This window comes from Ictidomys tridecemlineatus, chromosome 3 (assembly GCF_052094955.1).
Source record: "Ictidomys tridecemlineatus isolate mIctTri1 chromosome 3, mIctTri1.hap1, whole genome shotgun sequence".
In the NCBI taxonomy this organism is placed as follows: domain Eukaryota; kingdom Metazoa; phylum Chordata; class Mammalia; order Rodentia; family Sciuridae; genus Ictidomys; species Ictidomys tridecemlineatus.
Window position 1 is genome coordinate 116935484 of NC_135479.1, and position 26229 is coordinate 116961712.

General features: G+C 37.6%; 1 protein-coding gene across 5 annotated transcripts in view; it reads left to right on the forward strand.

The window, feature by feature from the left end:
• Positions 1-26229, forward strand: part of Fndc3b (fibronectin type III domain containing 3B) — a 327023-nt gene that overhangs the window by 170570 nt on the left and 130224 nt on the right. For 4 of the 5 annotated variants that reach the window (XM_005332466.5, XM_040270089.2, XM_040270091.2 and 1 more), the window contains exons 5-6: positions 12519-12762; positions 16365-16655. In XM_005332466.5, coding sequence (XP_005332523.2) covers positions 12519-12762; positions 16365-16655 — 535 coding nt within the window. The remainder of the gene's footprint in view (positions 1-12518; positions 12763-16364; positions 16656-26229) is intronic. The other variant, XM_040270092.2, reaches the window with a different exon arrangement.

A 26229-nucleotide genomic window follows, 5' to 3' on the forward strand; every position in this document is an offset into this window, starting at 1 on the left:
ACATTCTGGCAATTTCTCAAAGGTTAAATATAGAGTTACCATATGACCCAGCAGTTGTACTCCTAGTTATGTAACCAAGAGGACTGGAAAACCTGACCATGTAAAAACTTGTACATGAATATTCACAGCAGCATTATTCATAATAACCTCAAAGTGGGAGCAGTCCAGTTTTCTATCAACTTATTTGGAAAATTTTGAGCTTCAAAGGGCACTTGGGTAAGTGTAATGTGATTATATCTATATAGTGATTATTCAGCCATAAGAAAGAATGAATTACATATTTATGCTGAAAAATGGAGAAACTTTGAAGACTATATATTAAGTGAAAAAAGTTATTAAGTGAAAAAGAGTCATTCAGTCACAAAAGTTGCATATTGCATCATTCCATTTATATAAAATGTTCATGGTGGGCAAATCCATTGAGAACTAATGGTTGCCAGAGCTGAGAGAGGGAATAATGGGACTGACCAATTGCTAATGGGTATAGTATTTGTTTTGGGGTGATGAAAATGTTCTGAAAGTAGATAGTGGTCATTTAATTCTGTAATGTACTAAACTCTACTAAAAGTGTGGATTTGATGGTATAAAACTATATTTCAATAAAGCTGTTAACAAAAGAAGTGACTTGTCCCATTTACGAATTGGCAAATAATGAGTCAGCTGGCCCCACTTACTTTCATGCTATTCTTTGTGGTAACAGTGGTAGTACTTACTGTGTATGCTGTGCCCCATGCTAAATGAATTAGTTATGTCTCTATTTCTCATCAGCCTAACTTTATAGATGAGGAAGTTGAGGCCCTGACTAGAGCCAGGATTGCAAACCGATTATACTGATTTCTTTCCTGCTCTGATGTGATCTCATGTGATCTGATGTGATCTCAGCAGCAGGGCCTGTCTTGATAGATGTATTACTTTCTGGCAGTGTGGGTGTGTGGTGTGCCTGCTTATCTCTAATACTGAGACAGCAGCTATCATGAATGGGATGGTCTGTCATTGAAGAAAATTAAGAGGGAGGCAAATGAACAATTAAAGATGTTGGTAACTAAGCCAATGGAAAAATTCTTGATAATAGCAAATTTAAGTAACTAAAGCCCTTTTGTCAAATAAATTTGACAAAATCTTAATGTCAATAAGAGCAGATAAACCTACTTTAAGTCAATCTCCTAGAGTTTAATAGAGTTGCAAGGTAACTGCAGTCTTTGTTTCTTATGACAAAAGAACTGAACCATAGTTCTTAAAGGTACCCCCAACTTGGGGCAGGAGAAGAGGAATCTTTCTCTTTGGATTCAGTGGTCTTTCTATGTTGAGTGTGAATGTGTTTCATGCTTTATTTTTGTTGGATTGGGAGGTTGGGGAAGGTTCAAGGAAAAACTAACTTGATCTTTTAAGCTTGAGAGAAAAATAGAGGGTGATTTTTTTCGTCTATGAGGGAATAGATTTAGGTAAGCCTGGATGTAGTTAACTATGTCACAGTCATCATCTCCGCCATGTAAACGCATTTGGAGTATGATTGGGGTGGAAACTGCAAGTGAACAGGACTAGTAGGCCAGCTGGGAAGAACATGGCTGTACTTGGAAAGGACTTGCTTCAGGTTCCACCTTCACCCCTCCTGTGGGACTTTTACAGTTCTTTTTCTATGTATGTGAATATCTTCTTGATGTGGAAGAAGTAAAAATTAAGAGAAGTGTGGTATGGGTTCAGTAAGAGGTATTATAATAAAAAAGACTATATTACAACAAATCCAGTGTAAGTTTGGCAGGGGCTTGCCTTCCTAAAAATATATCACATGGCATGAAGCAAATTTTTCCTTTTAATTGTACATTGGCCATGGTTATTGTGGTTCTCCCCACCTCCATCATTAACTCTCTGGATAATTTATATGTAAAAATTTCTTAAGCAGATGCACTGAATTTTATTGTCCATGATTTCAAAGTAATTTATGATACATTTTTCCAATTCTATAGGAAAAGCTTCAAAGATTAAAAAAGCATCTGTAAAGAAAAGGTAGAATATCCAAGTTAATGATCTGCCATTTGGGAAGTCATTCTTCTTTTTTCAGATTAACTGATGTAACCCCAAAACTTTGGAGAACAGTCAAAATAAGTATTTTTCTTGCTGCAAGAGAGGTACACTTTTTACCTCAATCCATTGTTTGGGAGGTCAGTACCTGTTGAAATTCTGTTTCTCTTGGCCATGGAGAGACAAGATATGTATATTGAAAAAAATGCATTTCAAATGTGATTTGATTGGTTATTTTCCAGTAGAGACAGTTTGAAGAGTTGGCTGGAAAGCAGAAGCTCCTGTGGAGAAATAACGGGGCCTGCTAGATGAAAGTCATGCAGTGTTGTCCCCAGTTTGCTCAGCCACATCAGCTAAGCTAAAGCATCAAACTCAGCTGTTCCCCTTTGCAATTGCAGGCTGTGACAAGAGCACCACCTTGTTCCAGCTTCAACATTGTGTCAGGAGCAGAAAGGGGGGTGATCCTTGCCTTGTGCCCTGACAAACTGAGAATCAAATCCACTTGACTGCCGGCACTAAGAAAATTAGATTCTCTTTCAAGACTTTCAGTCCTTTGAAGGAATTGTTTTTTTCTATAGGAAGTTAGGAAAATGTTCCACAGTGTACAGTGTGAGTGTGTGATGTTGGTGGGGACAAGGGAGGGGTCTGTAGAAAAGAGCATTATCAGTGGATTTGCAGCAATTTTATTTTCCATTTATTTTGTCTGAGAAGTGATTACAGACAGGGTTGGCAATGCTAAATTAAAGAAATGTCCTAAGAATATCCCCTCCATTCCAAGTATTGTGCAAGTTTCTCCTTTTTGAGCCTTCTCCTGTCTCCCTGCTCAACATCTTCTCTTGTATTTCTCTCCTTTGTTTTTAAGATCCTGGCATTGTGACATATTAGAACACAGGATTAGCAGGCGGAAACATGGGCCCCAGTGGGGCTCTATGGGGAATATTAAGTTATTTGTGTGTATCACTTGTTGGTTTACTCAGTTATTATCTGTCTTATGCAAGAGCAGGGAATTTGTGTGTCCTGATCATTAGGATCTCCAGTTCCTTGAAGGGTGCCCAGCTCACCATAGGCATTTATCAAATTTTAGCTGGCTCGCTAGAGTCATTTTTGTCGTATGGAGAGAGGAGAGAAAAGGAAAGCATTTTAGGATATCTGAGGTTATTTTCTAATCTAAAATTAGGTGATTCTGCTCTATTCATGCTGTTCTGCCCATTCTGTCCTTCTTACCCTCGAGAGCTAGGATTCCATGGACCCATTTAAGACTATCTAATCTAGTCAGGGCCCCAGTTGGTGAAATAATGGTACACTTGAAACGGAGAATGGTGGTGCTACCTGTCCCTGGGAAAGGCACGGCCCTATTTGTTGATTTCCTGATGCCTTGTACCTAGTCTCTTCATCAGAGTGGGATAGTGCAGGAATAGAAAACGCATGAGTTTCAAAGTGTTCTAGACTTAGGTTTTACTATGTGCTTATTAGGTAATCTTGATCAAATCTCTCAGCCTTGTCTTTTCCTCAGTTTCTTGAATGGTACAGCTTTGTCCTTCTCTGGGGGAAATTATCAAAACTGCCTGATAGCTGTGAAAATCTTGAAAGATAACGTATTCCCTGAAGATGTGTAGATAATGTACTGAGGTCTATGTTGGTTGCCTGGTGGGTCAACTATAGAAGGCTTTGTGCCTTGTATTGGCATCCCTTGAGTAATCAGCCTAGTTGCCAAGGATATGAGTGTGCCTGAGAAGCTGGACTGAAAAGATGTGATTGGCCAACCCTTGTCTGCTGATTAATGGAGAGGTACTGCAGGTTCCCACTGTTCATATCTCAAAGACAACTCAGTTGGGCACAAGTTAAACCATTAGATCTCTGCTTGCTCTTCGTCACCTGACAGGTATTCTGTTCCTTTAAAACAGCATTTCCAGTTAGTCAGAAATAATTGCCCTGTTTTAAAATTATTGTTGTTATTATTTTGCCTGTTTTATTGTTGATTGAAATTGTGATTGTAATTTTTTCTACTTGTCCAGTGTGTGTCCTGATCATTAAGATCTCCATTTCAAGTGTACCACTTGTCCAGTGTTCTAATATGCCACATGTTTGAAAGATTGGGTTTGATTTTTGATCTTCTAATTTGCCTTTTTGTTGTTTTTCATATTCAGGTGCACGTTATGCAGTAAAGTATGATAGAAATAGTGTGGTATTTCCACTCACTGTGAAAGTTTTCACCCACTTAACTGATCTTAGGTTAATCACTCCTGAAGAGTCTTCATCTAGACTTTAGGACTATAATGGTACCATGTTAGAAGTCATCTGAGTAATTAATATTAATTAGGTTCTATGTCAAACACTATATAAACTATTAAAGTGATGTACAAATTGTAGGTGTTGTTATTGTCTGCCACCTTTGATTCTCATACCAAATTGATTGATTTGCTATTTTGTTTTTAGTGCTACATTTTTCTTAAGTTCCTACTTTGAGAAGAGGTCTCTTGGGTCTCTGCATTATCTTGAGAAGGTTTGACCCTCAACTGGTGTGTCTATGTCTGTGTATCTCTCCCCATGGGATCCTGTAGTCTGGACAGCTGGTAAAAGAGGAGCTTGTGCTAGCCAGCTGGGGGTCTGCACCGTCATAAGGTGTGTCTTTGCTGGGCTTCCTTCTTTATTGGGAATATCTTAATATATATAGTAACTGACTATATTAACCCCTCAACTATTCTATTATATAATTCTCTGAAGTAGTGGGCCAAAGAGATAGCATGCTCCCCCCTCCAGCCCTTGGAGATTTTAATTAGGAATCCTGGAATAATCTATGGATAATAGCACCTGGAAAGAGTCAGATGTGTCTAGTAGAGTGCTTGGAGGTGATTTCACTTATGTGCCCTAGTTGTCCTTTTGCCAAATTAAAAACTTAAAAAGGCTGAGCTTCTGTATAGAAGCTCAGCCTTTTTCTAAGTGGTTAAGTGTGTTTGCATGTGTAAAGCCAAAAGAGGAGGGATCACCATTTAGGGGGTGTCTCCTCATCCTCATCATCTCTGAAATAAGCCTGTGTATGAGATTCATGTCCAGAAGGATTGAGGGTATATTCTTGTGCTTCCCTCTCTTCAGCATCACAGAGCTTTCTGCTGGTGACACTCCATTGTGTCACCATTCCACCCTCAGTACATACCTTAGCCATTAGCTGGAGGTATGTGGGTTGAAAATTAAGCACCAATGAGAAGTTTAAAGCTTTGTTCGTATTGTATGAGTGTGTACTTTAAAAGTTTTGGGACCTTCTGTCATTCATAAATCAACTAATTGCCTAAAACCTTAGCTTCAATTACCTATGAAGATTGGATGTTTTGACTTAACCATAAGCAAGAACTGTTTGAGAAAAGTAATAGAAGCTTTGAAGAAACTTTCTCTTCTTGATTCAGGAGAGAGTATGTATAATCAACCTGTAGCTGCTCTACTAGATAATCCTTTGTTATTATGAAAGGGCTTTTACAAACCTACAAACATCACCAATCAGTTGTCTTGCCATTTGGGTACAAATATAAGCATGTCCTGTGGCAAAAGAAAGTGGTCCTAAACTTAGAGGGTTTATCCTCTCGATGAATGAATGATAATGAGACATTTGAAAGACAAAATATTATCTCATTAGTGTTAACTATTTCACAGTTTTAATAATTTGAACTCTTTTAAAAATATTTTTACCTGTACTTGGACACAATATATATATTTTTTAACGTGGAACTGAGAATCGAACCCAGTGCTTCACATGCTAGGCAAGTGCTCTACCACTTAGCCAAAAATCCCATCCCTTAACCATTAAATTTTAAAAGACAGAAAAGTATGTGTGTGTGGGGGGGTGAGGGGTAAAGAATAGAAGTTTATTGGATTAGACAAAGGGGAATGAAGGGAAGGAATAGGGGGCAGGGAATAGAATGAATCAGACATAACTTTCCTCTGTTCATATATGAATACACAACCAGTGAAACTACACATCATGTACAACTACAAGAATGACAAGTTATACTCCATGTATGTATATGTCAAAATATATTCTACTATCATGTAAAACTATAAAGAATAAAAAACAAAGACAAATTCTTGTCAGGAGATGAGGGTAAGACCATTTTAATCCAAATAACTTGAACTTCATCTGTAAAATAAAACGCTTGACTGTTTGCTCCTATAACTGTTTTGCTGCTTTGTGAACATGCTTTTATTCTAATTTTCCCCTCTTTTTATAGGTCTGAGGTGATGATGGTGGAAGTTTGATCCACAGTAGTAGAAAGGAATCAATTGTCTAGGGAAGCTGTAGTCCTCATTTTTCAAATCTCTATCCAACATGAAGAACACCCTTGCTTTGCCTCTTGTATACTGTTAAACATATTAGGAAATGCAGAGGTGGGGGGGCGGTTAGTGAAGATAGAGAAAGTGAGAGCTGTGGCTTTTTTACTCCTGGTTGGTGATGGATAAACTGCTTAGTCTTATATGGGAATAAAGTAGATCTTATGCTAGACATATGTGGTCTTTCTGTATAAATATTTGTGACAAATATATAATTTGCTGGGCTCAGATTATCAAAATTTTATTTTTTTTTTAATAGTGCTGGGGATCACACCAAGGACCTCAAACATGCCAGGAAGGTGTTCTACCATTGAACTACATTCCAGCTCCAAAATTATCTGAAATTTTAGAGTAGAATGCCAGTTATTTACCTGAGTACAGGGCAAAACTTGATAATGAATGTGTTAATATTGTTGGCACATGTCAAATCTAAAGTAGATTAACATTATTTTTTTTTTAAATTTTTTAGGGGGAGTAGTTTTTTTTTTTCATTTATTTATTTTACCAGAATTTATTGAATGCCTTCTGTGGTCCCAGCTGCTTTTGAGGGACTTGACTTTGAATTGGGGAGCAGATCCAGGCTGCAGGAGAGAGGTGCTCGGTGGGAAAGGAGCACCCATCCAATTGGGTGAACCCTGGACTTGCTTACCTGTCTGACAGCCGTGGAACTGTATTAAATTAACTGAACTTTTTCTTCTCTTTGCTCACTGCTTGCATGCTGGCTGTTTTCTAAGATACCTTCACTTCCTGGAAGGGCCTGGAGCCCCCTTCAGACAGATTGGCAGCAGTTAGGAATGCAGCTTAGCTGATTTTCATAAACTCACATGGTCCCAGTTTTCTGTGTTCAGGCAGCTCACGCTGTGTGCCTTGCTACTCCACAGACTGGCTGCGCTGCACAGCATGCTGTGTCCATGTTTGTGGGTTCATGTGTGTCTACCTGCAGAGGCTGCTGTGCCTGCATCCTGGATCATCCCTGACCAATCCAGGGCAGGTTTTTAAAATTTGTCTTTGCCTCCTGCCCTTTAAGCTTCTGTTTTGATTCTTGTGGTTTTTGCAGCCCAATCAGAGTTGAAGGAAAGAATTTCAGAAACTAAGGAGTTTATTAAAATTCCTGTGGAACATTCCAGTTCAGAAAGGGGAACTACCTTCTCTTTTAGCTAAGAAAAGACACTTGGAACAAATGCTTTTTTACAAGATTGATTTTAATTCTTGGGCTCAAAATTTATTTTTCCTCCGGAAAGCTCTGTTTTTAGGCAAGTTAGCTTGACTTCTCTGAGCTTCATTCTTTTTACTTCTAAAATGGGGATAAATATAACCGTATTTGCTTCACTGATTGTTTGGAAGGATGTAATGAGATGGTAACATTGATATTAATAATTGGTGGTAAGATTTTGCCATTATTTTGTGTCAGGCACTGTTCCAGGAACTGAACGTGTTCTGACTCCTCTCAGGTAGAGGGTATTAAAGCACAGTTGTAGGCAGTCAATAAATATTGGCTGTTTCTTGAATCCTTTCACATCTTTTAATGACTCACATACCCCAATTCTTAACAGTTGATTGTTAGTATTTACTGCTCATCATCCCTACCTTCTGTATAATTCTACACAGAATGAAAACAAGAGTATACAGACCAGAGTGAAAACCTGGCACTATAACTTAGGTAGACAGACATTTTAATCCTGCTGTTCTGCTTTAGTTCTGCTTCATGTAAAATGGGATGCTAATGCCTCATTCTCAGGTAGGTAGGGAAGTTAGATGAGTTCTTCCCTCAGCTACCATCCCACAGGGCTCCTCTTCTGTCCCCTCTTACTCGTTTCCAGGCTGTTCTGTTGGTTCTCTTGATCATACTTGTATGAGTTAAGACAAAGATTATCCTTGTCTATTCTTTATGCTTTCTTCTCTAGCTGTTTTATCCTAGTATCTAGGCCAAGGATAGCAAGAACAATATAGAAGATTTTCAGTAAATGCTTACAGAAATGAACAAGATATGATAAAGAATCAAACCACTGCTACTTGCCATGAGGCTGACTCTCTTGGTTAGCTTGAGAATTAGAGAGGATAAGTGCATTCCTTTTTTTGAAGAGAGATGGTTTTTTGTTGTTGTGTTTTGTTTTTAAAAGCAGGCAAGGCTTGTAGAACTTAAGTTAGGAGAACCTTGGATTCAGCCTTCATCCTCTGAGGCTCTGATAGGTGGTATATTAGTTTGCCTGGGCTGCCAGAACAGAATCCCACAGGCTTGGTCTGGCTTACACAACATAAATTTTCTTAGTTCTGGAGGCTGGAAGTCTGAGGTTGAGGTGGTGGGCAGGTTTGGTTTCTTCTAAGGCCTGTCACCAGACATGTAGATGGTTGTGTTTCTTTGGTGTCTTCACATGGTCTTCCCCTGTGTCGGTATGTCTAATCTCCTCTTATAAAGATGGTGGTCATACACTGGATGAGAGCTCATTCCTGTGACCTTGTTTTACCTTAATTACTCTTCAAAAGGCACTTTCTAAGGCATTGAGCATCAGGACTTCAACGTGAATTTTTTGGGTAAGTGGGACACAATTCAGTCCCATAATGGGTGGCAGTCTGAGAACTTAGCTCAGTGATCTTTTTCAAGGTTCTATGCCTCTCCAGAGAAGGTACATGAGTGACGGTTCTGTTGAGTCACAGAGCCTTGCATCTGACTTACTAGGACTTAGTCTAATTTTTCTCTTTTTATTTTTCTCAGGCTCTGTAGATGAGTCTTACTGCTTAGCACCTACTTTTTTCATCATTGACTATTCAGTGCTTAGCACATAGTGTCAGGAAATAATTGTTGAATTGAATACAGGTGATTTGTCTGCCTCTGGAAATTGTCACAATTTCATTCATCCAAGAAGGAAGTGAATCTGTCTCTTCCATAGTCATTTAAGAAGATTGAAGTCTTGTTGCCTCAGATTTTTGGACTGAACTCTTTCAGATGTCTAAGTTCTAAAATACAATAATATATTTACTTATGAACCATCTTTATGAAAATGTTATTGCCACTATTTTCTAAGTCACTTATTCTTTTGTGCATTATGATTGCTCCTACATAACAAAAGCAAAATCTCCTTAGGCGTAGTTCACAACTGAATTTGATAACTAAAATATGTTGCAATTTATGTTATAGAAGAACAGTAAGCAAAATATTAATACATACTTTTGGCTTTTTTGTACAGGTCCGAGTTTGATAAGAGCAGGTTTCTGAAAGTTTCCCATTGTGTGTGTACATGTGTGAGTACATTCACAAACACCATGGAATAATTTAAGATAATTAGAAATGGGACTGTCAAACACTTTTTATGTGTGCAGGCAATTTGTGGTTTCAGAAGCTACTTAAATTTTCTAATGGGGAACTTTTCAGTGTTTGTATGAAGGGTAATTTATCCCTCAGATTGGCATTTATTAATTTTTTAAGTAGTACAAGTATTCTTACAAAATACAATAGTAAAAGATGATCGTATGGCTCCACATCTTCATTTTTGTTTTTTTTTTCCTCTTGATTGTAATTTTTTCTTAGTGCTTTTTGACAAAGCACTTAGTGCTTTTTTTAAAAAGCACTTTGTTACAGTAAGTCAGAAATTATATAAGATAAGCATAATGGTGCATGCCTGTAATCCCATAGGCTTGGGAGGCTGAGGAAGGGGGATCTCAAGTTCAAGGCTAGACTCAGCAACTTAATGAGTTCATAAGCAACTTAGCAAGATCTTGTCTCCAAATAATTTTTTTTTTTAAAGGAGGGGGGTGGCTGGGATGTGGCTCAGTGATTAAGCACTCCTGGGTTTGATCCCTGGTACGAAAGAAAAGGAAAGGAGGGGAGGCGCAGGGAGAGATCATATGATACTATGTAAATAATTTATTTTTATCATTTTAACTACCTTAATTTACAAGCACAAGAAGATCTTCATATTAAATGTGAGCTCTGTTTCTGTTTTATTACATCAGTGAAGTCTATGCACCTGGTTGACTATTGGACACTTAGTTTATTGAAATAAAAAAGATTGTATGCCTGTAGAAAACAGATATTTTGCTTCTGTGATCTTCTAGGATTGGATTAAGATCTCATGAAAGAGAAATATCCGGAATGTACATTACAATTTTCTTAATAACTAGTGGAAGGTAGAGAAGGGGAAAAAAGACACTAGAATAATGCATGTTTGTATCAGATGGTAAGAATAATACAAAACATATTTATACTAAAATCATGCAAAATGTTCTACCAACAGTATATTTCCACTCACATTTTACACAGAAAAGAAGGTACTTTGTGTTAATTATCAATACATGCATAAGAATTTCCACTGTCATGCTTTAAACACATTTCATATGCTGTGGTAAATTAGCATCTGTGCATTTATAAATTAATTTATAAATGCATTTATTTATGCATTTATAAATTAATTCAAAAATAATTAGTTTGTGAAGGCCCAGAAGAGGTTACATGTATTAGAGAACATAGTAAAAGTTGTCTTGAGTAAGCTTTGATTTAGAATCTAAATTTTAAGGAGTTAATATTATTTTATTTGAGGAAATGTTAACATAGTGAGAACTTTTATGTTAAAATATGAAAACTTTTATTTTCTTAGGATAAAATGAATGGCTGTTAATTCAAGCTAAACTTATCACTTGTACACTAAAATATAGACTAAACAGTGATAAACTTGCCAATTTGGCTTAAGGAATATTTAAAAAATGAGCCTAAGTATAGTTTATTGTTGTTGTTAGACATGATTAAGTCATTTTATTTTGGCCTATAATCAACCTCCTGAGGTGTAATGAGGAATTTATTTCAATATACAGGTTCAATTTTCAGACTTTTTATTTAAAAAGAAAGAAAAAACAAAACAAAAAAATTAAAAAAAAACAAACTTCCTGTCAGAGTGATTGTCTTCAAGGATTGATATTGGTGTCTCCTCAGTGGCCTATTCTTGGCTTGCAAGTTTATTATGTTTCTAATGTTTGCAGTACTGGGCATTGAACCTAGACCCTTGGATATCTTAGGCAGTCCTCTACCACTGAGCCACACCTTCTGCCCCCCAAGTGTACTCTGCAGGGATCTATTCTGAGGGCCATTCTCTCAGCTGTTTCAGTCCTACAATTCCTTGAGGTCCTTGAAACCCTTCCTGATTCTTTCATCCCATGCCCTCCTATGTACACACCCCACAGCTTTGCCTTTAATTATGGTGTCAGTTGCAGTCACTCTTTCTTTTCTTGAGTTTTACCAAAATTGTTTACACTTTAAGCAGTTAGCATGATGCTGGCCACAGAGGCAGTAAGTGTTGGTCTCACAATGCCTTAGTCGCCTTCCTTGAGTGAGTTGAAAAACATTCAGAGGAAGTGTGGATAGAGTGTTGATCACTGCACTTTCCTCATATCAGACTTGCCCTTCACAGTACCGCCCTTTCCGTCACTCACTATAGCTTCTGGATAACTTGGGAGCAAAAGTGTCCATCCTGATTTGGGATTGTCAACTTTTTCATTGGTCAGAATCCATTCATTTCATCCACATCCTTAATCCCCAGATTAAATGGTCTTTTAGGGCACTTGTGTGGCTTGTGACACTAATGTTCCTTTTGTTTCCTAAAGCCCTTATGTTGCATATTAAAGCAGGAATGGGGTAGAATGCTATTGGGTAGATCTGGAAGCATAGCCCTGGAAACATGCTCCTAACACCCAGAAAGAAGCCTCTTTTTAGAAAACCATTGAGCTGATAGGTACATTCAGAATTACTCCTAAAATCAATTTAATCATACATGTTCACTTGTCTTAGAATGAAGCTGGTGAAAAGTTTATGACAAAAACGTTTGTGGGACTGGGGATATAGCCCAGTTGGTAGAGTGCCTCCCTCGCATGCACAAGGCCCTGGGTTCAATCTGCAGCACCACCAAAACCAACAAACAAGATTTGTTATCAAGCTGTTGGTCTCCTTGATAAGTTTTGTAAGTCAGAATTAGGTGATTGATAGTTTGTTTTTGCACATTTTAATAGTTAAATGTTATCACAGCTAGAACTCATTTTAAATCTCATTATGAGTAGATGAATTTCAAAAATCAGAATATAACATACTTTTTTTTGAATAGGTGAAAGAAGAATAAAATGAACAAATTATTAATTCCATATATGTTCATAACAAATAATGTATACTATATTTTCTCTTTTGGCTTTTTCTTTAGGTGATTGAAGACAGTACTGGAGTCCGCCGGGTGGTGGTGACACCCCAGTCTCCCGAGTGTTATCCCCCAAGCTACCCCTCAGCCATGTCTCCAACCCACCACCTGCCCCCCTACCTGACCCACCATCCGCATTTCATTCATAACTCGCACACGGCTTACTACCCACCTGTTACTGGACCTGGAGACATGCCGCCTCAGTTTTTTCCTCAGCATCACCTTCCCCCGACAATATATGGCGAGCAAGGTGAGTAGATTATTGCTGGCTCCAGGAGCTGCTAAAACTGTTTGCAACACTTAGCACTCATAAGCTATCTATCTGGTCTGCAGCTCATGGGAAATTCCCAGCTTCCATTGTCCTGAATTGTGTCTTGGAATGATTATACTGTGGGCTGTGGCCCTCTTTCTTTCTCTCAATTTCCCCACATTCCCACAGTTTTCCCAATTTTTCTATCCCACAAAGACCAAGGAATGGAATAGCCACTTCTTTAGAAGAACCAGTGATCTGTCTCATATGTTTCCGTGTCCTGTTCTCCTGTGTTTATGTAAGAATGGCCCGAGGCAGAACTGTGGCACAGTATTTCTTTGGCATTGGTATGGGCTAGCAGTAGAAGGGAAATTGAAGTGTTTTGTGCCCTATTTCCAATGTTAGAGGATTGTGAAGTCTCAATATCCTTTTGGTTTCCCCAAAGATCTGTCTTGGCAGGACTCGTAAATTCCCCGGCTGTTGACATGGCCCGCCAGAACTTGCTTTTATTTCGAGACTAACCATTAGTGCAACCACAGTTCCCTGGTTGTTAGGCAAATGCTTATCTTACCATGAAAAGAGCCTCTGAGCTACCGAGATGCCTTTTTAAAGTTTTGGTCTTGATGTTGCTTTAGTCTAAGCTCTTCTCTATCAAAATGGAACCCAGATAACTGAGGTAAAAATTAGACTTTAACCTTTTAAGACTTTGCAAAATGATTTTCTTCTGTGAATTGAAACATTTTATGGCTTTAAACATCTATTAGATTGGTTTATGTAAATTGGATGAGAAATACTTGATACATTGTATAATTTTTGAACAAGTTATCTTGCTTTCTCCTATCAATACCAATTCTCTTCTCAATTTTTTTCCTATATATTCATCTCAAATTCCAGTTTTTTTTTCTTATTATAGAAAGAAAAATTTGAGATGAGTATTTCAGGTGAAATGTACTGTTGTAATTTAGGGATAGAAATTTTTTATAGTAGTCAGAAATTTAGCATAATTCAGAAAAATCAAGGTGTTGAGAAAATGATAGCAAAACACAAAATCAGTAGCGCCAGCTGCATCAATAATTTTTTCAGTAATTTGATCTTTTTTGCCTAGTGACATAAACAAACCCATCAGGGAGTGGGCATATAAAACAGAAACACTTACAGAAAAACAATTAAGTTAACTTTAAAAAAATGTAGTCACTGTTTTGACACAGTAAATATTAAATATTGGAGAGTTAGAGTTTTCCAGCCGGATCCAAGCTGCGGTAACATTAGGAAGCACCTTGGCTATTGACTTTCCCCCTTGATCATGCTCTTCTGACTTGCCTTATTTTAGCTTGTTAGCAGAATGCCATTTTGTAAATGGTGTCCTTTGCCTTTTTTTTCTCTTTTGAACATAAAAAGGAATATTTATTTTGAATAAGAATACACAAAAATCCTCTAAGTTTTAAAAATTGACAGGCATATTCAACCTTTCACACAGTTGCACATCCATGGATTTAACCAACCTGGCATCAAAAACATTAAAATTATAGTAGCACTGAAAATATACAAACTATTTTCTTTTCATTATACCGTAAACAATACCGTTTACCAACTATTTATGTAGTATTTGATTAGTTATTATAAGTAATCTTTGCATTTTTAGGCAGAGTAATACTGTGACTTAAATCACTATTAGAATTAAACCAAAAATTGCATAGTCTGTTCCTTTCTTGGTGTGTTTTGTTCTGATTTCATTAAAATAACAGCAATAATTTACTAGTAAAAGTTCCTTAATCGAACTAAAGACAGCAGTGAAACAAAGTCCCTTTAAAAAGTCGTTTATGTATTTTCTTAGTTCTTGATGTGTATACCTAAAAATGGCAAATTAAACATTAATTTACTAAGTGATAAGAGTGTAGAAAGTTGTTAACATGTTTTAAATTATTATGTATCCATGGTGAATATTGTGAATCTCAAGTGAGATGCATTGTAGCATTTAAAAATGTTTATCATTCATCTGGTGTATTTTGGTGTAGTTTATTTGAATATATATGTAGGTCTGTGTGTGTTCTTACACATTTTCTACTGCAAATTGATTGTCTTGTGACAATATAAAAATTTTTTCCTTTAACTGTGTGAACAAAAAGAAAAGAAAAAATAGAATTTTACCACGGAACAATTGAAATATCAGTTGTTAAATTAGACAGGGTATCCATATATTCCTGGGGCAAGTCCCAGTTGAAGGGTATGAGGAGTTCTTCCTTTTTACTTGCAGAAGTGTTCAGGGTTGGATGATGGTTTATGTGGATACTTTATGGGAGGCTCTTTTTTCTTAAAAAGATATAAGACCCAGTGTCTTTTTACATACTGTCCTTTATTTTGAAAGTAAAGATTGGACCCTGGGGTGCTTTATCACTGAACTACATCTCCAGCCCCTTTTATTTTTTATTTTGAGACAGGGTCTCATTCAGTTGCCCAGCTTGGCCTCAAACTTGATATCCTCCTGCCTCAGCTTCCAGTTACTAGAATTAAAGGCATGTGCTGCCATGCCCAGCTCTATTGTTGTTTCTGTTGATGCCTAAAGATAATTTCACATTGATTTAAAAATATAGATTTAAGATAAATATCTCTCTAAGATCCTAAGATTATATTGCAGATTCCCATTTTCTTTTTGAGCCACTTAAAAATACACATAATGAAGTCAGGGAGCAACCCCCTTCTGCTTTGCCTTGGATTACTGCAGAAGAGCAGTTTGAGACCACACCTCCCTGGCACCAGATGGCCAAGATGGCTTATCTTTGCCTCATGCTTTGTGCTTGAACTTTGTCCTTATTCCATTTTTTGTTTTGTTTTTAATGGCAATTTCTCATTGTATTATTTTAGCAGTTTTCTTCAATTTTGGCTTTTCTGAATGCTGCAAATAACTCCTTATATTCTGGTTGCTGTGTACCTTCCAGTAGTAATACTATTCTGTCTATAAGGATAAATATTCATTTAGATATCTTGATTCTGACTACATGTTTTTCAAAGGGTAGTTTGTCTATCCTTTTCATGAATTGCAACTGTTAAAACCATTTTGACAGGCAAATAAAACTGAATTATAAATTTAACGAGAATACAAACTCTTTGAGGACAACTTTGTCTTTTTTGTTTGTCACCATAGTTTATGGAAAATTTCTAAACATGCCATATGGTCTTTTTGTATGTGTATGTGTGGTGGTTTTTTTTTTTTTTTTTTTAACTTGGAGAAGAACCCTCATCTCTTTTTGTCTTTTATTTTGAGACAGGGTCTCACTAAATTTCCTAGATCTTCCCTAAATTGCTGAGGCCAGCCTCAAACTTGCAATCCTCTTGTCTCAGCCTCCTAAGATGCTGGGATTACAGGCGTGAGACACTGTGCCTAGCTAAACATGCCATGTGGTCATTAATAATTGATTATTTATTGATTCGTTAGAAACAAACAGGAATGTTTTAAACATGTACAATGTATATAGCATTTTCTTAAAACATTTTTTATAAAAATGTACTTTAGACTTCTTCAGGGATCAGGTCATTTGACCTTTTAATCATTTATTATTGAAAATATGGGCTGAGCTTGCATTTGTCACACCCATCCATTTTAGAAATTATACCACTCTATGGAATGTCAAGCTACATTACCCGAGAAGACCAGTACAGCAAGCCTCCGCACAAAAAACTGAAGGACCGCCAGATTGACCGCCAGAACCGCCTCAATAGCCCTCCTTCATCCATCTACAAAAGCAACTGCACAACAGTATACAATGGCTACGGGAAGGGTCACAGTGGTGGAGGCGGCGGAGGAGGGGGAGGCGGCAGCGGTGGCGGGCCAGGAATCAAGAAAACAGAACGGCGAGCAAGGAGCAGTCCAAAGTCAAATGATTCAGACTTGCAAGGTAATATGACCACAGCCATGAGGAATAAATCATCCCAAAGGAGCCATCTTTGACCTAAAGAGCATTATTTCATGGTGGTTGGTTTTTCTGGTGTAGATGATTTGGTGTAGTCCTCTCTGATCTGTTTTTTAGTAAGAATAGACTATTTTATTTTATTTTTTGCGGTCCCAGGGGTCAAACCCAGGGCCTCATGCACACTAGGCAAGTACTCTACTTTGAGCTACACAAATAGCCCTTTTTTTCTTTTGAGATAGGATCTTACTAAGTTGCCCAGGCTAGCCTCAAATTTGCAATCCTCCTTCCTCAGCCTCCCAAGCAGCTGGGATTGTAATTATGTGCCACTGCATTGGGCATTAATATTACTTTTTCAGAATATGTGCCATGTAACTTTTTACTTATTTCTCAGGAACAATTATCTGCATTTTCACATTAGCCTACTTGTATTGTTTCACTCTAACTAGACAGATATGGAAGAAATCCAAATATGGGGCTATTTTAGATCTCAAAATAATTATGTCTTGTAAAACCAGATATTATTTCCATGCTTTAGAGGAGTGTGTCATCACGTAACAGGAATATGAATATATATATATATATATATATATATATATATATATATATATACACACACACACAGTTGTAGGCATCAGATACTGTTCAGTGCCACCTTTGGCATCCTGAGTGAAGTATTCATAGAACAAGAATAAAATGGATGGATCAGGCTTAGCACATTCAGATAGAGAGATATCAGCTCAGAAAGGCTTGTGTTTGGGCTAGATTAATTTTATGGGCTAGATTGGTAGAATGGGAGAGAAAGGTATATGTATTTTCAATGAAGTGTTCAGGTAAGATCTGAATATTTGATGCCACAGGAGCAAAAAGTTGACTTCTTATAAAGGCATATAGCAGAAGTAACTTAGATAAAGCAAAAGAAGGTAATATTTTCAAAAGTATGTGAGTCCTCAGATCAAATGTCAGACAGGACATGGATTGATTGTGGCACTCACTGAAGTCATTGACTCCTTATTGCTTATCAACGTAGGAACAGGGAATGTGTCTGAGAATGTGGTTGTGAATGAAAAGGATGGAAGTTGTTGAGTCTGTTGACTTGTCTAAGAAATACAGGACTCTGATGGGGAGAGGAAAACTGTACAACCAAACACTGCCGTTACATTTCCTCCCAGGTTATTTATAATGAGTGAATTTTAGCACGAGGTAGAGGAATAGTAACTATAGTGAAATGTGAATTTATTATGGATTCTTTTTTTTTTGTTGTTCTTTATTGCTTTAAGTATCTTCCATATTTTATGCAGTTATGTATTACTATGTAACAAAACATAAACAAGTATCCTATGAAAGATACTTATGTTGCAAAGTTGCAAGAGTATTTTAAATATATCTTAAGAAAAATGCTGTGTCTGACATATAAAATATGTTTTTTGGGGGGCGGGCGAGGCAGGGGTGTCACTATTTTGCCCACACTAGACTTGAACTTCTGGGCTGAAGTGATCTTCCTACCTCAGCCTCCCAAATAGCTGGGGTTATAGGCATGTACCATTGTGCTTGGCATTAAAATAATTTTAGTGAAATGATACTACAGTTTCTGAGTTTGGAATTAGTTTATTTTTAGAAGTACTTTACATTTTGATTAATATCAATACTTGTAATTTATTAGTGCTTTAGAGTTATACAAATAGCTGGTTTTTGACAAAAATTGTCCATGCATGGAATTTAATTTTACTTCATTTCAATCCCCAGTCCCCTCCCTCCACCTTTCCCACTCTCCTCCTCCTTTCTTTTATTCCCCTTCCTCTATTGGTCTTCCCTTCACTTACGTTTTATTTTAATATTTTTTTTGTTTTAGTGGACACAATACCTTTGTTTCATTTATTTATTTTTGTGTGATGCTGAAGATTGAACCAGGGCATCACACATGCTAGGCAAGCACTCTACCACTGAGGTAGAATTCACCTTGGTGTGCACACATATCCATACACACACACATGTGTGTAGTATAATTTTGTCAGATTCTTTCTGCCTTTCCTGTCTATTCCCTTTCCTCCTCCTTTCTTCTTAGTCTCCTCTACTCCACTGGTCTGCCTTATTATGGTTTTTGAGTGACCGCCTCACTCTTTTTCCCCTTGACTTTAGTCTAGTTCCCACATATGAGAGAAAACATTATTGCACTCTTGATTTTGAGTCTGACTTATTTCACATAGCATGATGTTCTCTAGTTCCATCCATTTAATGACAGATGTCATAATTTTATTCTTTTAATCCATTTATTTTTTGATGGACATCTGGACTGGTTCCATAACTCGGCTATTATAAACTGTGGTATTATAAACTTTGAATTAACTGTATCTCTACACTATACTGATTTTAGTTCTTTTGGATAAATAACAAGAAGTAGGATAGCTGGGTCATATGGTGATTCCAGTCCTAGTTTTTTGAAGAATCTCCTTACTGTTTTCCAGAGTGGTTACACTAATTTTCAATCCCACCAACAATGAATGAGTGGTCCTATTCTCCACATCCTCACAAGGATTTATTATTATTTGTATTCTTGATAATTGCCATCTAATTGGAATAAGATGAAATCTTAGTATAGTTTTGATTTTCTTCAAGTCCCTGATTGCTAGAGATGGTGAACATTTTTTTAATATATATATTTGTTGGCTATTTGTGTTTCTTCTTTTGAGAAATATCAGTTTATGTCTTTTGACCATTTAGTGATGGGGTTATTTTATTATTTATTTATTTTGTTTTGTTTTGTTTTTGTTTTTTTGTTTAGAGCTTTTTGAGTTCTTTATATATTCTGGATATTAATCCCTGTTAGGAGAGAAGCTGGCAAAGCTTTTCTCTCATTCTGTAGGCTTTCTCTTCCAGTCTGAATTATGTCCTTTGCTGCATAGAATCTTTTTAATTTGATGGCATCCCACTTATTGATTCTTGGTTTTATTTCTTGAGCTTTGAGGATCTTGTTAGGGAAGTTGGTGTCTGTTCCAATATGAGTGTTCACCCTATATTTCTTCAGGCACTTGCAAAGTTTCTGGTCTAATTCCTCGGTCTGATCCATTTTGATTGGACTTTTTTGCATTGTGAGAGATAGGGATTTGGTTTTATCCTTCTACATATGAATATCTCCTTTTCCAGCACATTTCTTAAAAAGACTATCTTTTCTCTAACGTAGTTTTGGTACCTTTGTCAGTATCACATGACTAAGTATGTGAATTTTGTTCTTTGTCTTCTATTCTGTTGCACTGGTCTTCATGTCGATTTTGATGCCAATACCATGCTGGTTTTATTCCCATAGTTCTATAGTGTAATTTGAGATTAGGTATTGTGATGCCTCCTACATTGATTGCTCTTCTTGCTCCAGATTGCTTTGGCTATTCTGGATACTGATTCTTCCAAATGAATTTTAGGATTATTTTTTCCTAGTTCTATGAAGAATATTATATTTGTACACTTTTATGAAGTGTAAAGTGATCCTTTTTTTGAGAGGAGTACTAGAAATTGAACTCAGGGGCTCTTGACCACCGAGCCATATCTGCAGTCCTTTTTTGTATTTTATTTAGAGACAGGATCTCACTAAGTTGCTTAGCATCTCATTTTTATTGAGGCTGGCTTTGAGTTCACCATCCTCTTGCCTCAGCCTCCCAAGCTGCTGTGATTACATGCATGGGTGCCACCGCACCCAGCTAAAGTGATATCTTGATTCAAGTATATAATGAATAGTTTATTAGCAATGTCCCAGGTTAATCATGGCATAGAAGAGAATCCACACAAAACAATTCAGAATGTGTTGTCCTAAGGAGAAATTTTTGCCTAAAGAAAAGTAGAAAAGAATGTATAAGTTATCCAGAGAGCTTAGGAAATTTGAAATGCTTTGATTACATGATTTGTTCTTTAATAATTTTTGTCCTGTTGTGTACCAAAAAAGATTTGTTAGATGTCTATATATGTATAACAGAGGCAAGTAAAATAAATTTAAGAATCAACAGACAAAAGAGACTAACAGAAGGAAAATATGATGATTCAGGGCTAAAAGTAGTACAGTAATTAATGCAGTTATGGAATAACTTTGGCAAATGCAAATGCCTTTCTTTTATGTGTAGTTATTTCATGATTTATATACTTAAATGTGTTAGCTGCTGTATGTTTTAATAGGCTCACAGTTGTAAGTGAAGAACTGAGTTTGCATTGAAATCTATACTGAAGTGTTTGTTGAACACACATCAATATGTTTACAAGCACTTCAGCGTTTTTACCTTACATGTGAGAAACAGCGTATAATTATTTTGAGCATCCTAAGATCTTTGCAGTTGTGTAGAAAGCATGTGATTTTGTTGGGCAATATCAAGATCATGTTTGCTGTGGGTTTCTGGGAGCATGTTTACAATGAAAAGTGGAACAAGCTCAGGCTGAACTTTTATCTCTTGCTCCTTTTAGCATTATATTATTTGCCTTTTCAAAATCACTTGAAGTGCTGCTCTTTATCATAAGGGAAAGAATCAGTTGGGCTATATTACTTTATGCACTGAACCTCACTTCAGCAAAGATCTGAGGGTGTTTATATGTTAGATAAAAAATGTTTACTTAAATGAATTTAAAACTTACATCTGCACAAAAACTTGCAAGTGTTTTTATTTACTTTTATTCATAATTGCCCAAACTTGGAAGCAACAAAGGATGCCCTTTAGTAGGTAAATGGATAAATGAAGATGTGGGACATCCAGATGTTGGAATATTATTCACTGCTAAAAAGAAATGAGCCCAGGAAAAGATATGGGGTAATCTAAGTTCATATTATTTAGAGTAAGAAGCCAATCTGAAAAGGCTACCTCCTGTAGGATTCCATTTATATGACATTCTGGAAAAGGCAAAACTCTGGAGACAGCAAAAGGATAAGTGGTTACTGGATTTTTTTTTTGGGGGGGGGAGGGATGAGTAGCTAGAGGACAGAGGAGTTTTAGGATCATGCAACTGTTCTATATGATAGTGGAATGGTAGATACATGCCATTACATATCCAAATTTATAGAATGAAAAGCACCAACAGTAAATGCAATGTAACCTGGACTTTGGGTGAAAGTGATGTGCCAATGTGAGTTTATCAGTTATAATGTATGTACCCTCTGGTAGGGGATGTTGATAGGTGGGGCAGGCTGTGCATAAGGGCGGGGCAGGGTGTATGGGCAACTCTGGACCTGCCATTCACCTTTGCTGTGAACCTAAAACTCTTAAAATAAAGAAAAAAAGAAAGCAAAAGGCTATTGAAAGTAATAAGTAAGCATTAGAGGAAATTGAGGACAAGAGAGATGAAGTCATGAGTAAGGTTGAATATAAAAGAGTACTGTAGAGTTGTTTGATGTGGGCCATACATTTGGTTTTGAGCCTTCGTGCGGTCAAAGCAAAGAAGGGAATATGAATCAGAGAAGGCAAAGACAAACAGTAAAGCACCTGTTGTTCTCAGAGTCCATTATGTTGCTCATGGCCTTGTATGTTGTGGAACACAGGTCTGAATGAGGGAACTTGGGCGTAGCCTCCTAGGCCTGACTTTCCATGGATCCTGTCCTTGGTGTCTCCATGTATTCCTCATAAATCCAGCTAAGAGTCCTTTACTCCGTCTGATTTATAGGAGACTTCCCAGAAGGAACACCTCATGTTTTCAGATGTGTGTTTATTCTCTTCCCTCTCCATCCTATCCTGTGTCATGAAAGTAGCTAAGTCAGATCTGAATGTGCAGTTGTTCCCCTCCTTAAGAACCTCTCTGGCACTCCCCATTGTCTCCGGAGCACAGTCTAAAATGCCTGACCATTGTTCTTTCAGGCCTTGTGGTACTTTAGATTTCGCCACCAGACACCCTATGGTTTGCCCCATCCCATGAATGTGCCTCATAATCATTTCTTGGCCTGTTCATTCAGTTCCTCTACCTAGCAAATTCCAACTCAGTCCTTCAAGAATCAGCTCAGGGGTGAAGCCTGTCTCCTATGATATCATAATGGCAGATAACTTAGGGGAAAATAATTCCAGATTTTTTGCCTCACTTTTGTCTTCTAGCATTTGCTTTTAGATTGTTGCGTGAGCATCGAGTCCACTGATGTTCAAGGACAAGCATGGACAAATTTGTCCTTGTCTGCTGATTATTGTGCAAGAGTTGGGCATTGAGCCTGCTCTGTGGCCAAAGCCCAGTTGAAATGAACATATGGCCTTTCATCACAGTAAAAGAAGTTTCTCTTGTTCCTTATTGAGAAGGAGGTTTCATTCTTTCCATTTTATTCTTGGTAAAAACCAAAGCAATTGCTGTTAGGAGGTTTCTCAGTGGGATACATCAAGTCAGGGTCCAGAATTCTGATTGAAGCACCTTCATTTTCAGCCGAAGCTGTCATCTGTCTTCAGAAGGTAAAGTTATCTGGTAGGATAGTTTTAAAAAGATTGTGTGAATTTAGAGTGAAAAAGAAAAGCTTTAGTATAGAACTACTGTCCAATAAAACAGAAAAACCAAAATAGTACTGATGAGGAGGGGGGACAGGTGGGGAGGAGAAGGTGTGTGTGTACAAGGGCAGTGGTCTGGGGAAGGAAGAGGAGGGGGAGTCATGAGTCTCCAAACCACGTTTTTGTGTATAAAACTATGTAATGTGTGCAGTTGGTACTGCTGACTTTCACCTTATTCCTGGGTCTCAGCCCAAGTGTAAGGATGCCTTTTTCACACTTGATGCGAACAGTTTTGAAACATCCTAGGATTATAGGATTCAGTAGCTTGGGTTTGGTCTGTGTGATATAGAACAGACTATTTCACTGGGCCCTAGTTTTCCTTTCAGAAAACTGAATGGGTAGTTAGGCTTAGTGATTTTTAAAACCTTACCCAAGAGCAGATTTTCTTTTTTCAGACCATCTTATATAGATCTCCAGCAGTATACGGTATCCTCCACCCCATCACCATCTTACATTCACATGCATATACACCCTGAGCAGAAAGAATTGGAATGCTGTTGATTTATGCAGGGGAACTGGCTCTGTCAGCAGAGAAAATGAACAAACAACATACTTGTGACATTTGCTCTTTGGAATTGTTAACAGTCCAAAGATAAGGCTCTCCCAGCGACCCCACCACCCTAGCTTAGACCCTAGCAACTCAGAGCCTCAGGCCAACAGCATTAGAACCCTCCCAAAGGTTGGGGAGACAGTCTCTCCTGACCTGTGGAGGTGGAGCCTTGCGGTCTGTGTTTTATCAGGCACTTGAATGGTGATTGGCACAATAGCATTTGAGAAATACAGGCTCTTGGAATGCCAAGGCAATTTTAACTAAGGAAATTTTAATAAAGATTTTATACAGCAGGGGTACAAAAGTGGTGAGTGGGGTGGGGATTGGGAGGATTCAGTTAATAAAATGCTTGAGACTGGAGCATCTTCCTGACAGTGTGGGGCATGTTCTGGTGGGGGAGAGTTCCTTCTGGGTTCTAACACAAAGGTAGCAGCTTATAAGTAGACCTAGAATTTATAGAGCCAGTGGGGGGAAATTGGGCAAAATGGTAAGAATTCCAAATATAGAAGAAAATGAACATTCAACTTACTTGTGGCATTTGACCTTTGGAATTATTAACAGTCCAAAGATTCAGTTACTCTTTAGATCACATTCCAACACATATAGTCATGGTTTCTGTTTATGGCACTGAATGTCATCATGAGGACTTTATTCTTGTGCTTTTCTCCTTCAAAGATGACAAATTACCTTCTGAGCCCAGTTGTCCTGATTGGCAGGTTTTTATATTCTAATTATTTCCCAGGTGATCTTCCCTGACATATTTTTCTTCCTGTATTTTGCAATCACTGCTCAGAAACCAGAATCAGACAGTAGTATCTACTTAGCCAAAATTAGCCTGAAAGTTTATTCATAGTAATTATTCATCATTAGAAGAATTATTATGCTAAGGTTTGTGATGGTATTTTTGCTTCTGAAAGTCTGGAATTATGAACATTTGTTGGGCCTTGGAATCTGTTCTTGCTGTAGGTGTGGGCTCTGTGCAGGCATTGCTGCATCCTCCTGTGCAGAGCAAAAGTGACTTCCTGTGTTTGCAATTATGTGTCTGGTCTTAATAACGTCTGGAATGTTGGGAGTTAAGGCAGATTTTCCTTTCAAATTTCTTTTGGTCTTGGCTCTCTGTAAAAAGATAATGTGGGTGCTTCTCTGCTTAAAGTAGGGTAGTTAGTGAGCTTTCATACTTCACCAGTGACTGATTTCTTCTTTGACTTTCAAGCTTTTCCTTTTCTTGAGCACATACCCTCCTAGGCATGCTCAGGCAGGATGTTTCAAAGACTAGAGACAGTTTGGATCTGATCGTGGACAGGGTTGGGCTCTTTTCCCCTCCGAGTGTGTGCACTTCACTGCATTTGAAACTGTACTTTCTACATGGGGTTTCAGTATTGCTTCGTCGGTAAGGCTTTAGTTAATAACAAATCTTGTGTGTTCATTGTCTACAGCTGCCTGTAGATCCTGCGCATGGCAAAAATATTAAGAGAACACGAAAAAATATTAAAAATGAGCTCAGAGAGTGGAATTCACCCATCCTGCTGCCAAGTACAGTCTGAAAAGTGAAAATAGTCCAAACAAACCCAAGTAACTTTTAATTTTTAAAAGGACAATGTGGACCCCTGGATCAGAATGCAGGAGACGGTCTTCTTGGCAGGACACTGGGCAATTAACACTATCACTTCCGTTTCAAATGGAGGCCACCAGGTTCATCTTGGAGGCCTCTTCTGGTAAGGGCTGAGCAGACTTTGAGGTCTTGGATCTTTATGAAAGCTGGAAAAGGAGGTTGTTTGGGGGTCAGAAGTTTGTTTTCATAAGGAGTATGGTTTCCAACTTGGTCCGTATGATCTGAGGCCCAGGGCTGGAGAAATCAAACTGAGTATTTTTATGTAAGACCACAGTGTGCCAATTCCCCTCTCCTTCTTACTAGGATGTTAATTTTACTGATAAGCAGCAAATTTGGCAGCTTGGCAAAGAGAACTGTGGTAGCCCAAATTGTTGTTAATGAGTAGGGCTTGTGATGGTCTTTATTAAGTTACATCACATCTCCTGTCTTTGGCCTTTTGTCCCCCCGCCTCCTCATATTTTTTTGTTACAATCTGGAATGCTTTAAAGATGTTAACTGCATGATTCTCTCAATAGGCAGGATGAGATATTTTTGTCATGTCAGTTTGAAAAGTCTTAACCCATTAAAAAAAATCATACTTGAAGCTTCACATTTTCTCTTAAATATAAAAAGGCAAACAACACACACACACACACACACACACACACATACACACAAAGAAGAAGCTTTGCATTTTCTTTTTAAATGAATGTGCACCAGAAGTTTGAGGGCAGAATTTTGATTAGTTTCTACCATATGTAGTACTTAGCTCTGTAAACCCATATTATTTTCTCTGCCTTTTTGCTTTCTTGGGAGCTGATCAGAGCAGCATTTAGATGACATCAGAACCCATGTTGGTAAAATTCATGTCATTCCTTTAAATAGCAGGTATAAGTGATGATATGGTTTGTTTCTGGTATATATGTAACCTTC